The sequence below is a fragment of the Vanessa atalanta genome, chromosome 15 (assembly GCF_905147765.1).
Source record: "Vanessa atalanta chromosome 15, ilVanAtal1.2, whole genome shotgun sequence".
Classification (NCBI taxonomy): Eukaryota; Metazoa; Arthropoda; class Insecta; order Lepidoptera; family Nymphalidae; genus Vanessa; species Vanessa atalanta.
In genome coordinates, this window is record NC_061885.1 from 9,814,799 (window position 1) to 9,829,893 (window position 15,095).

General features: G+C 30.8%; 4 protein-coding genes across 4 annotated transcripts; 2 read left to right on the forward strand and 2 right to left on the reverse strand.

Moving 5' to 3' along the window:
• Positions 1–55: 55 nt before the first annotated feature.
• LOC125069352 (small nuclear ribonucleoprotein F) lies at positions 56–1,120 on the reverse strand. The gene is made up of 3 exons (XM_047678819.1): positions 1,024–1,120; positions 766–953; positions 56–438 (listed from the first exon to the last, which is right to left on the reverse strand). Exons 2-3 carry the CDS (start codon positions 938–940, stop codon positions 347–349), a joined length of 267 nt encoding a protein of 88 aa, XP_047534775.1. The 5' UTR covers positions 941–953; positions 1,024–1,120; the 3' UTR covers positions 56–346.
• A 337-nt stretch (positions 1,121–1,457) lies between these two features.
• On the forward strand, positions 1,458–3,183 carry LOC125069262 (phosducin-like protein). Its single transcript, XM_047678693.1, has one exon. The coding sequence runs from the start codon at positions 1,760–1,762 to the stop codon at positions 2,564–2,566; it is 807 nt and encodes a 268-aa protein (XP_047534649.1). The 5' UTR covers positions 1,458–1,759; the 3' UTR covers positions 2,567–3,183.
• A 602-nt stretch (positions 3,184–3,785) lies between these two features.
• Positions 3,786–8,067, reverse strand: LOC125069469 (SUMO-activating enzyme subunit 2). The gene is made up of 7 exons (XM_047678973.1): positions 7,801–8,067; positions 7,574–7,728; positions 7,210–7,357; positions 6,118–6,612; positions 5,539–5,710; positions 5,145–5,312; positions 3,786–4,827 (listed from the first exon to the last, which is right to left on the reverse strand). Exons 1-7 carry the CDS (start codon positions 7,942–7,944, stop codon positions 4,283–4,285), a joined length of 1,827 nt encoding a protein of 608 aa, XP_047534929.1. The 5' UTR covers positions 7,945–8,067; the 3' UTR covers positions 3,786–4,282.
• Positions 8,068–12,040: 3,973 nt separating this feature from the next.
• LOC125069426 (myosin, light chain 1, alkali; skeletal, fast-like) lies at positions 12,041–13,170 on the forward strand. The gene is made up of 2 exons (XM_047678918.1): positions 12,041–12,249; positions 12,592–13,170. The coding sequence occupies exons 1-2, from the start codon at positions 12,079–12,081 to the stop codon at positions 13,168–13,170; spliced, it is 750 nt and encodes a 249-aa protein (XP_047534874.1). The 5' UTR covers positions 12,041–12,078.
• Positions 13,171–15,095: the final 1,925 nt, after the last annotated feature.

A 15,095-nucleotide genomic window follows, 5' to 3' on the forward strand; every position in this document is an offset into this window, starting at 1 on the left:
ATGCACATAAGTTATGTTGGGTCCTTCTATATTATAGAAGAAATAAAAAATAAACAATATTTAAATCTTATATTTAGGTGGAAAAATCACATTTTCAAAATATCCATTGGAGAGTTACAACTTAAGTTATATTATTACTTTCACCTCGGTGAAATACCTTAACTAGTAACATAGAATATTTATTTCGACCACTCAAATAGTGACTATTGTTAGTTTTGTTGAATAATTTGGTATTTCAACTTATTCTCCATCAATTAGAGGGTTTTTTCACTTATATGAGAGTAGGATGGATAAAATTATTCAAATGTACATTCCTAATTTAATTTTACACAAATTACACCTAAATTTATTCTTTCATTTCACCTTCTTCATCTTCTTCTTCCGCTCCTCTAACATATAACACATTATTGCATCTTATAAGAACTTCACCAAGATTACCTATAAAGAAAGATATTAAAACTTAATAAATAAAACTTTTAATACAATTTTTAGTACATAATATTAGTTACCACAGAATGTATTCTATATTTAAATTAAATATAATGAATGTGCCATTAGTGTTGAAATCATTCACTATATAAATATTATTTTTAAATAATTTTAACTAAAAAAAAATTTTCTCACTATTCAGAACCAAGGACAAATAAAAGGAATTGGTTTCGAATAACAAATTAATTTGTCCCCCCATAAAAAAACTATTTATCTCTAAATTCTTTTGAGAACAAAAAGAGGTTATAATAATTATTAAAACTTCAATAGCCTAACCTGTACAAGATCCATCAACAATCTCTTCCGTATTGGCTAGTTGTAAGTTCATGTATCCATCTGCTGAAACCAATAAGCCTTTATATTCGTGACCCCACTTTAATTTAACAAGAACTGACTTGCCCGTAAGGCTGTTGAGGAATGGTTTAGGGTTAATAGGCATAGCCGCCGCCATTTTTGTGTTTTATCTGAAAGGCAAAGTTTTATTAATTTTATTTAAATGTAACAGCACATAAATATTTAGAACAAAAGTCTTACTTTAGTACTAATGAACTAAAAGCCGCGAATTGCTAAAAGCCGCGTCGTTTTGTATGGAAGCAAAGATTACAAAGTGACAATGACAATTAATATTCAGTGTTGTAGCTATCATACAAATTACCATAAACAACTAATGAGAATATAGCATTTATTTGAACTGCATATTTCCCTATTGTTATTTATTTTACTTGATCCCGATTTTTTAACAAATCGCTAACTGGAATTTTATTAAATGATATCTTAATTTTTGTGGTTGTTAAAAATTTTTAAAAAACCTCTAATGAGAAACCGGTTATTTAATAAAGTTATGTGAACTTTATCTTATTTTACAACAATTTTTCTCGGTATCGTATTGTCTAAATGACCTTTTAATTTGACATTTTTAATTAAATATGTTATCTATACTCCAGTCCACTGTCCAGTACCAGTCTATATTATGTATTATCTATGTCTATACTACAGCTTTAGCTATTTAGGCTTTAGCTAAAGAATTTAATAATCGTAGTTAGTGATTCTCGATTCTCTACTTTGATATAATTACAATACAAACTTTTTACGGGTCTGGGTATATGGTTTATTGCATTCGCAATTGTCATTAGTTTTTAATTACCAGTATATATTGAAGTACTAAATAATAAACGTTTAATTAAATATTATTCATTATTGCTGTTTTTTTTATAATTAATTTTATAAAAAAAAATTTACCCTATTGGTGAATTATCAATTTTCCTTCATTATGGCTACTTTGGAAGATAAAATTCTGGGTGAGAAATTGCAAAACTATTGTAGCAGCAGTGAAGATGAGGGTTCTGGTGATGAAGACAGTCAAAGCGGTGATGAGGAAGGGAATGCTTCTAAAATGTGTTCGGTGCGCGCAGAACCTCCACCTATTAATAACTGGAACGGTTCTGCCACCAACACTGGTCCAAAAGGTGTACTTGAAGATTGGAAGAGATTTAAACAGTTAGAAGCTGAAAACCGCAAAGAATTGGCTAAAGAGCGTTTTGCTCTTGCTAAGAAACTTACCTTAACCGTGAAAACAGCACAGGAAGAGGAAGAAGCAAAAGAAATTGATGAGCTAGAGGATGAATTAAATGAGCTAATGGATGAGGATTTCTTGATGAAATACCAGCAACAGAGAATGCAAGAATTAATGGCTCAATTACAAAAAGCACCTAAATTTGGGAAAGTACTAACATTAAACAGCCAAGAAGAGTTTTTAAATGCTATTGATAAAGAAGACAGCAAAGTTACAATTATTGTTCATATTTATAATAATGGTGTTAAAGCATGTGAGAGTATGGATGGCTGTCTACGGTTATTAGCACCTGATTATCCAGCTGTGAAATATTGTAGGATAGCTGCTGATATTACGGGACTGAGTCGTCACTTCCGCATCGATGGAGTTCCAGCTTTATTAGTGTATAAGGGGGGACAAATAATTGGTAACTTTGTAAAACTTGCAAACGAACTTGGTGAAGATTTCTTTGCAACTGATGTTGAGAAATTTTTAATAGAGTACGGAATGTTACCAGAAAACTAATTTTTTTTTGTGATAACATTATATTGCTTATAAATTAAAATGTACTTAAATGTAGTTTTGTTGTGCGTCTACTAACATTTATAATACTTAAGATTTTTTAAAATATACAAAAAAAAATTTGGAAAGCTATTACTTTTGTAGTAGATTATACACATCAATTAACATAAAAAAATCACATCCTTCATTTATATCACTGCAATGTTATAATAAAAAAAAAATCAATCTGCATTTTTAATATAAAAGCTTAGGCATTAAGTTAGTATTACATAAGTTAGTCTTTTTATTTAGCTATTAAATTCTGAGTAACATAATTTCTCACTTAATGTCTGTAATCAATCACTCGAGCTATGAAATATTTGTATTTCTAAAACTCACTTTCTTAAGCATTGTTAATTGTCATGAGAAAGTTTTATTTGTTTTATGTATGAATAGTTTTTATGTTGTCTCAATCTTATATGCTTCAGTGCAGGCACTGATTCGAGATAAGATGTGTGTGTGTGTAATAAATTTAAATTTGGATTTATTTATTATTATTATTTTATCCTATAATTTATTCAAATAGATTACCACTTAAAAGGATTTCAAAAAACCTAATTATGTATACATTAACCCACCAATTTTTGTCAATAAGATATTAATACAAAAATGAATAAAAATGTTTTGTTTTATTTAGCAGGCACTTCATAAATAACCACAATTAGGTCAGTGCACTAATAATTCAATGTTTACTATAGTAATGGAAGGTCAACACTAAAAATTGTTTAATTTTCCCTTCTTGTGAGGGGTATTGCTTTAAATCTGATATTTTTTTTCTCAAGTATGACACACTTTTTAAAAACAAAATTTAGTTGATTGCTGAAGGATTTCTATGTATACTTAATTTGACAAATGACAATGTTTATACAACATTAACCATTTCATATAATTTTAAAAAAGCAAAAGTGATTTAATTGTGTCATAATAAATTTGAAACTGATTTGTGCTAAATAAGTTAATATGAGTATAATGACTAATTGGGGTTTAACAAACTAAATAAATAATATGGTGTTTTTTTTGGCACTGTTTTTGTGCATTAATGCAAGAGGTCAGTTGCAATTAAATAAAATTTTCGTTAAAAACATAGTTCAAAACAATCACTTACAAATCTTTGACTTTGTAGCAGGTTTTGGAATGACAAGGAAAAATATTTTTGTAATTATTTATTTTTGAGAAGTAACATTTAGAAATGCTTATAAATTATGAGTTGTTCATTCAATAGATTACAAATATTTTCTTAATTGAACTTTAAAGTAATATTGTATTTGAGAATCATTCTATTGTTAATTGATTTCGAACCACTTGTGCTAGCTTATTTGGAACAATAATTAATACAATATTTTTAATATTATTGACACAATCTTAGTAACTATACACAAAGGTAGAAAATTTACTCGCTTCAATACTCAAGGCAAACCATGTGTTTGCATGTTATATTATTAATAACAATTATAGTTTGAATTAATGAATAAAATTGAATATCATAAAAATACAAGATATTGATACTTCGTAGAAAGGTATAACCATAGTAAATGTATAATCTTAGACAATACTTTTACAAAGATATAATCACTACAAATATATTTTTACTGTACTTACACTTTAAAGAGTTCAATATAAATACTAGTTAATATCATTTGCATGTAAAAATTAGAATTTACACACAATGGTGATATTTAACTAGCAGAGTTCAACGACTTCATCACTTATTTCAGTACGTCTGCGCTTTGGTGGTTTCGGGGCTGGTTCACCATCATCATCTTCATCAATTATTTCCATGTCACTATCACTATCTTCTTTAGAACGAGATGGACCAGGCTTTGGTTCCTTTGCACCGTTAGAGCCATTAGCTGTTTTGTCTTCCTTCGGGGCTGGCATTGGTGTATCGGTATCTGTTACGAGGCGCCATGACTTCTCATCATCTTCTTGCTGTAGTCTGACACGAACTTCGTAGTTTTGTAAGAAGTCATCAACTAACAGAGCACAACCATCATTGAGTCCAATCTCTTCAAGAGTTTTTTCATTGTTGTGGTCTGTTTCGCCCGGTTCTGAAGATAGCACTACGAGACCTTTGCCTTCAACTGTTGCATCTGGAGCTTGCATGTTGAGACCTTCTTTAAAGGCAGTGTTCAGATCTTTAAGAGTGAGTTGTTTAATATTGCAAGCAAGACCGACTTCTGGTTTCGGTGCGCATACATAACATTTAGGGTTTGGTGCAGTTAATGCTGGAAATAAAATAATGTGTTAAATTTATTTACATCACAAGCATTTGTTGCTTTTTATTTATCTATAATAAAGGGGGTTAATTATTTGACAACATATTTATTTCAACCCAGGACCTCCATCAATAAAGGATTTCTTCTTTCTCTAGTTTTGTAACTAATAAAGCAATACTAGTAATAAATTATTTAAAATGTTACGTCACGTCAGGTTGAATAGCCGCGTTAACTTTCTCGTCACATTTAACGCATTCAGCCATTCTTATAGCGAAATTTATAGTAATATATTTATCAAATAAGCCTACAAAAGTATTTCTACTTACTTTTTTCCGGTACAAACAATTGTCCACGATGATTAACTTTGGGTCTTAAATAAACACTTGTGCATGTTTCGATTTCTCCCTTGAGCAAGGCTTGAGCACGTATTACCGCCAGCCCGGCTACAATCGCGTTAGCCGTTGCTATTGCTGGAATGATGTTCCCCGCCATTGCTAAAATAGTAGGTAATAAAAGTCTACATAAGTGGTATTATACAGTTGATTTATAAGTTTCCCAAGCTGAGGAATCAGACCATTTTTTTATTTACTATATTAATCATAATAAATAAACTATTGATACTAAACAATAGTGGAAACTGTGATTAACAGAGACTGATTAAATCACAATTTTAACAATACTAAAATTTCATAAATAAATAGATTTTCAAGTTTTATTTACATTTTATTTCAAAGCGGGACTTCAATTGTATGTTGAAGATGTGGGCACGAATGTTCGCGCAGGCCGTCACAAAGTCCATGGCACTCTTTTCATCTTTGTCCCAAACAAGATGATCACCATCAGGCCGACTCTTCAAGTCTGTTTGTAATGCTTTGCAGCTGGCAGCAAATACCTGTGCAAATTTAGTAGAAATTGTATAAATATGATATATGATAGATGATGTTTGTTAAGAAAAAAAGGAAAGTATCTTAGTCTTTAATTCAAGTATTGACTGACTTAAGATTGACTTTCAGATGTTTTAGTACACTGCAGAATGCAATATAATACAATGCAGGTATACCAATTTGTATCAGAATATTAGTTGCTTTACTGCCAAACAGCAATACAGAGTATTCCTTTGCAATATAGAGTATTTAAATGTTTAAATGAGTAAGTCAGTGAAACATGAAACACAAGACATAACAATCTAAGAGGTATATTGACAATGTAAGAATTGATTTTGATATTTGTTACAGTGTCTTTCTGAATATAGCATTTTACAATAAGTGGCCCATTTGAAATTATATTATATCAAGTTACCTGTGCACATTCATGTACTGTCCACACTCTCTGATCAGGTAATCCTGAATGTTGGGCAGGTGCATTATCTTTTCCTGGCAGATTATCCCATGTTAAAGGAGTGGGCGGGCGACGTTTCTTCCACAAATTCTCCATAGACAACAAATAACGAATATCATCCCCAAAGAGCTTTGAGAACAACTTTTCCGGATCATAATTTGTGTCTGAAGCCCAAGCCCTTGTACTTTTCCTTTCAATATTGCCCGCTGCTGTTCCCTCAGATGACAATGCAGATGCACCTGCATCTCCAGCTGCTTCAGGATCTGCAGTGTCTGGACTTACATCTTGGTCTGGGTCTTCTTCGCCAAAGAGTTGGTTGAAGAGATGCTTAGCCCAAACGATACAATGTATAGGTTCAGATGGAGTATTTCTGATGGTACAGCCAGGGAAAGACTTTTGTGGTGCTTTTGGTTGACATTCATAACATTGTGTTAGACCTTTTTTGATAAGCTCCACCTATTGAATTATAAGTTTTAGATTATTTATTATACATAATTTTTTCTATCACATCATAAAACTGTCAAAATATAATCAATAATTATATTTATGAATAGTTTTTACAGATATTAGACAAGTTTTTCGATCTGATTCTTGATAATATTATTTCTAAAAATCATTTAGAGAAACTATGATAAATATATTACTGAATACACAATTAAAGATTAACTTTTAATTGACAGATTCTAGGTAATTTGAGCTTAGGATACATTTAAATTACCAATATATTGTATACATCAAATCATCATACAAATACAATGAGGATTTTTCGTTTTCAATTAATATCATTTGACTAAGATGAAGAACAGTTGCAAAGAATCTTTAATATTATATGTAAATATTAAGATTTATATTTTTATATGTTCTGTTTAAAAATTTGTGTATCAATTAATTATATTTTTTCACATTGAACTAGTTGCATGATGGCTATGATAATGTATTCAACATAATCATGCTACTCTTGTACTTTTGTTGTCTTTCAGGCAGAATTTGGTCAGAGATGGTCTTCACATCCTATTTGCCAAATAAATAAAGAATTTTAAAATAATATCTTACCTGTCCAGCATAGCCTGCAGTTCCAGTTTCAATTAGTGGCACATTAGCAGCTAAACACATTCTATTTACATGGTTTCGGGCAACCCGATTATCCAATGCATTCATGACAATATTGAATTGCTTGAAATAACTTACTCCATAATCATTGCTGTAAACATTATAATCATGTATATACATTGTTAGCTATAGAAAACATAGTATAGAATATATTTTTTGAAATTAGTATTAATCAAACTGTTTTTATTGTACTGTAGTATTAATAATACTAAATAACATGCTAAGTATAAAAAAAAGAATGAATGTTAGTGACAGTGTTCTGGGTTCATTTACCTTTATGACGATTATAACCTAATAAATTACTAACCTGATCACACTATCATGATGCGCAATGATATTAACGTTTGGATTAAAGCTAAGTGCACTGTCCTTAGCCACTTGAGCTTTCGACTTCCCAACATGTTCCTTGTGAAACAAAAATTGACGATTCAAGTTGCTTACGTCGATTGTATCAAGGTCGATCTGAAAATTAAACGTAATATTATATACTTATTAAAAAAACACTGAAAATAAGTTACTATATACTAGACATACAATTTCAATCTGCGGGAAGCCGGTCAGAACAAGGTTTTTCAGTATTTCACAACCTATTCCGCCGGCACCAACAACTAGAATCTTAGAATTTGCTATAGCCTCCGTCAATTTCTCATCGAACACTCCTGCTACCCGTGCTACCATTTTCTTTACGATATATTTTATCTTAGTTGCTACAAATTATAATAGATTTTTACAAATATTTATTAATTGAATACGACGACGAGGAATTTGCGGCACCAATACAACTGTCAAAGTTGGCGTCAGGCAGTGTTGCTATTTTGTATTCATCGGACCATAGACGGGCTTTGCCAAATTGTTCCGGAAGCAGGTATTCATTAAATACAGAATAAATTGTAAATATTAGAACTTCAAGACTATAATTTTAAAAACGAATTAATGAATCTTCATCTAAGTTTTTTCTCTTCCTAAATTTCCCTAGGTAATATCCTTTTTCACAGATAATGTAGTATTAATGACCACTAAGAATGCTGAACCGCCATCTACATCTGTTCTTTTTAAATATTTATAAAATAACAGCCGATTTATATTCAAACTGAGATCGTTTAATTTTTGGAAATTGAGAGTTAAGTACTATTCACCTTATTAACATAAAATTAATCAATTAGAAAATATTATCGTTTAATTTAAGACTTGCTAATATGATTTTGTTATTGTGTAAAAAAATATAATATCATTAAAATAGTTTAATACAAAACACAATACACATTTTTATTTTTCTGCTCAATAGGTGAAACACATTATTCGTATAAGCCGAACTAATTATTATTTCAATAATTTTTATAGTATTGACTATTCATATTGTGCATTTATTAAATAATCCAGAAATTATGAATAAAGTCAAATTAATCTACTGATAACTATGTTATTAAAGACAGTAAAGCTATTACGTACTTTTGCCTCGGTGGTAGGGATTTGTGCAAGCTCGTCTGGGTGAGTATCACCCACTCATCATATATTCTACCACAAAACGACAATACTTAGTTCGTTTGTGTGTTTATGTTCCGGTTTGAAGGGTGAGTGTGCCAGTGTATTTACAGATACAAGGGTCATAACAAGATATAATGTTAATATGAGAAATGATTAATTTTTTTTACAATATCAATGTCGATTGTCATTGTTGACCATCAGGTTGTCCATTTGGCAGTCCGTTTACTTATACGGTAAAATAGGTAATCGTAGGTTTGTTGGTTGAAGTTGGGCAGTGGAGGCCTTGCCCCGTCACGGTAGCGTGGCACCAGTGGGCTTTCAGTGGGTTTCATTTTTCCGGGGCGCACTTGGGGGACACCTCTACGTGGGAGAAACTCGTAACGCGTTTTGCAATCGAAATAAAAAAAAAGAATTGGTAGATCTTGCCCATCTCTAACTAATAACAGCCGAATTGGAACGAGCCCCATTTTCTTTTAATATTTATTATTGTCTAATATCATTATTGTCAGCAATTTCTGCTAGTATATATCATTTATTATATCATTAGTATCTATATATCTATCTATATATCGCTATTACTCTAGTGATACCGTTAAATAATCACACGAGCAAATAATTAATCATACTCGTAAAACACCTTAAGGATAATCCTTACCTCCTGAGTTTCTAAAACTGTCAAAGAGGAAAATAAATTGTAGAAATTATAGTAAAGCCCGCGTCAAAATAAATTGTGTTGTGACAGACGAGAAAATCGACTTTGGTTTAAAATATGTTATATATAAGTCAAACGAATAATAATGAAATAGAATATTACTATAGAAGAAAATCTCTTGTTATGTCATGAGGCTTATTAAAAAACCAATATAAAGATCTTTTATAAAAATTTTGATATAATATAAGCATCACACATTACTTATTAATTGTAAATTAAAAGAAAGAACATACCCTGATCTGAGAAGAACCCGAGGAAGAATTTTAGCGGCTTTTTTGTAAAATTTGTAATCTCTTACAGTATTCAATATATCAAAGAAAAATCTTCTGAAACAAACAAAATATTATGTACTGTTTAGGCTTTTTATATCTACGACAAAACGGTTAAACTGTTTGAGTAACTTGTAATGTAAAATTTATTAAGTTATTTTAACAATTATATTTAACTAAATATTAGAAATTTATTTAATGATGAACAACATGAGGTATGTTGTTTTAATTTCAATAAAAATTTAGCACCAGAAAAGTATTTACTTTAGTAGTATGTGTAGAAAGTAATATTTATTATAGTTAGTAATAATTTCTCTAGTTCAACGTATGTTTTATAGTTTTAAATTTTAATGGTCACATTATAAGAAATTACGTCAACGAGCGACAGTTTTACGATGCAATTGCTTGAGAAGATGGTTTTCATGAAAATTGCTTTTAAGTTATACGAAACGACACTAACTCGCTATCTACGGATTTTCAATTCAATTTCAATGTCCTACGATTATTACTCTCATGAGTTATAAATTTAATTAGGTTCCCTAATCTCTTTTCATTTGACTTGATATTGTACCAGCGCAACTATAACCCTCATACTAATCGTAAATTAAACTTTTTTCTTGAAGCATAATGGGTACTGACAGTGGTTAAAACGCGTTCATCTTAACCGATGATTTCGGGTTCAAACCCAGGCAGGCACCACTGAATTTTCATGTGCTTAATTTGTGTTTATAATTCATCTCGTGCTCGGCGGTGAAGGAAAACATCGTGAGGAAACTTGCATGTGTCTAATTTCAACGAAATTCTGCCACATGTGTATTCCACCAATCCGCATTGGAGCAGAGGTATTGAGGTTTTTTTTTAAGGTTTTTTGCATCTATGCATCTTATATATTCTATGGTATTGAATTAAGTGGAAGCTGTGTCTTACACTTACTTGTATTATGTTATTGTGTAATTTATCATACCACCGCCTACACGCACAGGATAGATTAACGAATTGTTCGTTATAGCCAAATTAGTAACTCCTGTAATTCTTTAGAATATTAAATAATAGCCAGAAGGAGCCTCAGGGGCCGTTAATAGAGATTTATTATTTTGGGAAAACTTTATATATATGAACTTCCTTATCATTACCAGCCAATTGCCATCTACTGCTGGATAAGGACTTCTCCAAGGTGCATCAAATTCTAAACTGTTGAATTAAAAAAAAAAAAACCAGCCCGTGTTATTGCAAAATAATCTCAAAATAAGTAAGGGTATAACTCAAGGTCGTATGTAAAAGTTCGCCCACAGGGAAATAGCGGCTTCGCACGCAATTTATTTTAGTTTTTGAATTTCATTTTGCTAAACATTTAGCTGATAATTTTAAAAACCTTCATGCCCGAATAGTTTTGTGGTTAAAAATCTTTTGCTTACAGATTCTGTGAAATTTTATTACACAATTACTACTATTCCCAAGTCAAATTAATTTGACCATCGACGTTCTATCGATTCGATGAATATCAAGTTGACTATTTTCTGCTATTGGTAGTACTAATATCTAAAAAAAATCAATAGTTTTACTAGGTTTTTAATTTGTGATCATATTTCAATAGTTACTAGACAGTGTGATATATTCTCCACAAAGCTATTACCTTTTTCAGTAAGACAGTGTTTCTACGCAACGGGCTTACCTACCAATTTATTGAACTTTATTCACTATAATTACACACTGACCTCAAGCGAAATGAGATGTTATAGCCACGGCCCACGACAATCAAATTAAAGAACCGCGCCAATCCCAAAGCTTCCAATTTGTCTAAGCCGCTTAATACGTAAGGTTTGTTGACAATTAGGGCTCACAGTAAAGTGGTCATTTAGATTTGTTGGGAATGACCAACACTATTTTCCAGTTGGGCTGTTTGTCGGATCGGCCCCGTGGTTTGACGCGCCGGTCTAATGTGATTGTTATTTCGAGGTGGAACGTTTGAATTAGGCCACTTAGATTTAAAATTCGTGAATGCAGTAGAAGTCTTGTCTTTATTTTAAATGAATGAATAAGAATTTATTTCATAATAACAAGGCAAATAAAAATGTTATGATGTCAATAATGTTAAAAATTATGTAGGCAGGTAACATGAAAAAAATATATATTTCCGAATATTTCGAAAAAGCAAGTTGAATTGTCTTATTTACACATATATTCTCATTGGAAATAGTATATTGTCTTTATAAATAATCTGTACGGTGAATTATGAATGTCAAATCAATCAATCTTGACAAAATATGGACTTTGGTAGTATATAAAACAACTGTTGATAGTACAGAAATGTAAATTGTAGGTTATATTTTTTAATTTAATATCAAAATGGCACCGAAGAAAGGAAAAGGTAAGGAGCCACCACCACCACCAAAAGCTGCAATGGGACCTCCACCAAAACCAAAGAAACCTCCACCTCCACCTGCTTGCTTTGGTCCTGATGATTTAGCTAAATTTAAAGAAATGTTCAAAGCTCATGATGAAGATAATATTGACAAAGTATGTTTACTCCACCTAGATACTATTTAAAGTTTTCTGATCTTGTCTTTGCTGCTTTAACCGCATCGATAGTCTCAATAGACTCTAGTGGCTTGCTTGTATATTGTTGTGCTAGTGAGTTTTTCTGTTCTGAAAAGAACACTCCTGCATTATAATATCCTGAGAATGTCCGCCATGACTAAAGAAGTCAGAAATATATTATTGTCACCTTTTGTACAATTCATTGATTTTCCAGCGTGACTGAGATTTAATCTAGATTTTTTAGTATAATTTATATATTATAAAATATTGTTTTGAAGCATTATTTGATGTTACAAACTCTTATCAATCAATAATTTGCAGGTTAAATTAGAAGCGATTCCGTTAATGTTAAGAAAACTAGGTTTCAATCCAAAAGGAGCCGAAATAAAAGAACTTTTTAGATTATTTCTTGAAGACGATCTCGTCGATACAGTTGAATATCATGAATGGTTGTTTATGATTGAAGCAAAGATGAACTGGGGTGATGACTTTGAAGTAGCAGTAACTAAAGCTTTTGCTGCATTAGGCCATGATGATGCTGAAACTGGTGTGGCTGATTTGGAACTTTTGCGCGAAGAGCTCATGACTTGGGGAGAACCATTATTAGAGATAGAATTCGTCGATTGGCTTCGACTAGCCCTAAAGGATAAAACCTACAATCCTGAAGACGGAACGTTGGCTTATGTAAAGTTTATTGAGAATATGAACGCCAAAGATGAGAAATATATAAAAGAGCCCATTAATTTCTTTAAATTGGACCAGAAAACGTTGGCTGCGATGGCAATAAAGAAGGCTCAAGAAGAACGTGAAGAACAGGAGAAGAAAGAGGCAGAAAAACGAGCTAAAGATGAAGCTAAAAGACAAAAAATGATTGCTGAAGGTTTAATACCTCCAGATTAGAAATGTTGTCGTTATTTTTATACAAACGATGACTATAATTTTTAATGCTAATGAGAATAAAAGTAGAGCTAATATAAAATGTATTTTTTTTTAAATAATTCAATATCGCATTCCATTAATCGCAGTATTCTTGTAATTTGTATTCGATTCAATTCCATGACAGTTTCACAAGAGAAAGACAAATGGTTGATGACTTTGTAATTGCTTTGATGTTGTTTTCATTTAAATCTCTTGATGGTAATATTTTGAAATAAAACAGATTTTCCTTTCAATTCGGTAAATAATATATAAGTACTAAAATATACAATACTGTTCATTAATTATATTTCAATGAACAAATTCTTGTCATAATTCCTGACAGCCATAATTTGTACAATATTTTGATTTATATAGATTAAAATTGCATAGGATAATGTATACACATTTTATTTATGCAAAGATAATGTTATTAATAAAAATCTTAATTTTTTTTCTTGGTATTTTCTTTCGTTTTTTCTTGTTTTTTCTTTTCTTTATTGGTTCGAAAAGGTATCATGTTAAAGAAACATTATAATTTGCTGTGTTATTTAAAAATATACTATTATTAATAACATTAATAGCCTGTAAATTTCCCACTGCTGGGCAAAGGCCTCCTCTCCCTTTGAGGAGAAGGTATAGGCATATTCCACCACACTGCTCCAATGCGGGTTGGTGGATACACATGTCGCAGAATTTCGTTGCAATTAGACACGATATTTTCTTCCTCACGATATTTTCCTTCACCGCCGAGCACGACATGAATTATAAACACTAATTAAGCACATGAAAATTTATTGGTGCTTGGCTGAGTTTGAACCCGCTATTATCGGTTAAGATGCACGCGTTTTAACCACTGGACCATCTCGGCTTTTGTAGTAATAATGCCAAGCACTATTGCTGTATAGCAGTATCATATTGTCTACTTAGCCATATCGTAATGTAACACCCATTACTTGCATATTCATACTAACGTTAAAAGCAAGTCTGCATAATTTCTGTCTAACAAAGAAATGGACCGAAAATAATTTGAATATTTTTCGCATAGCGTCTTGTTTAGAAGAAGATTATGGAACGTTGTGATTAAGATATGTAGGGCGTAAAATTATCGAAACATCTGTCATAATAAATTAAAGAATTAATTTTATAAGCAGAAAATAATATAAGATTATTTTTTGGAGATATATTAAAATCAAATTATTTAGATTTATTTACTTACGAATTGTTTTATACTTAACGCTTGAAATTTATATTTTATTGCATTAGAAAATATTATGAGAAATATGTTAAATTATTTTTATTTGAATATTTAACTAACCTAACCTACATTTTAGAAGCTGACGCTTAAATAGATTTACCGTGTCTCGATTTGGCCAATATTAACTCCAAATATATATGATTATTTTTGTTATCGGTATTTCCTTGGCGCGGAATATTCTTAAAATAAATATTTAACATATCTCTTATAAATTACAACGATTTTTTTCAAATAAAGTGGATAAAAATTTAATTAAAAAACGTTAGTAATTACACTAATATAATAAATTTAGGTAGGTTATTTTTATGATATAAGTAGGCAGACAGGCAAATGGGCCAACTGATGGTAAGTAGACATCACCCGTAGACAATGGCTCTATAAGAAATATTAACCATTATACATTGCCAATGCGCCAGTAAAGTAAAGTTCTGATAACACTTTAGCATAAATAATACCGTAATTCTGTATTTACACCTAAAATTGTTTGTAAATTACAGATATCCAAAACTTGTTATTAAAGGATCATAATATTTATACAAAATGTAATCAAAATGAATTCATTTATTTGTGCCCTAAATATCGAAACAAATCAAATATTTTATTCAATTTGACTTTTGAGAATACCTTTGTACCGCTATTCATCCATCAACCA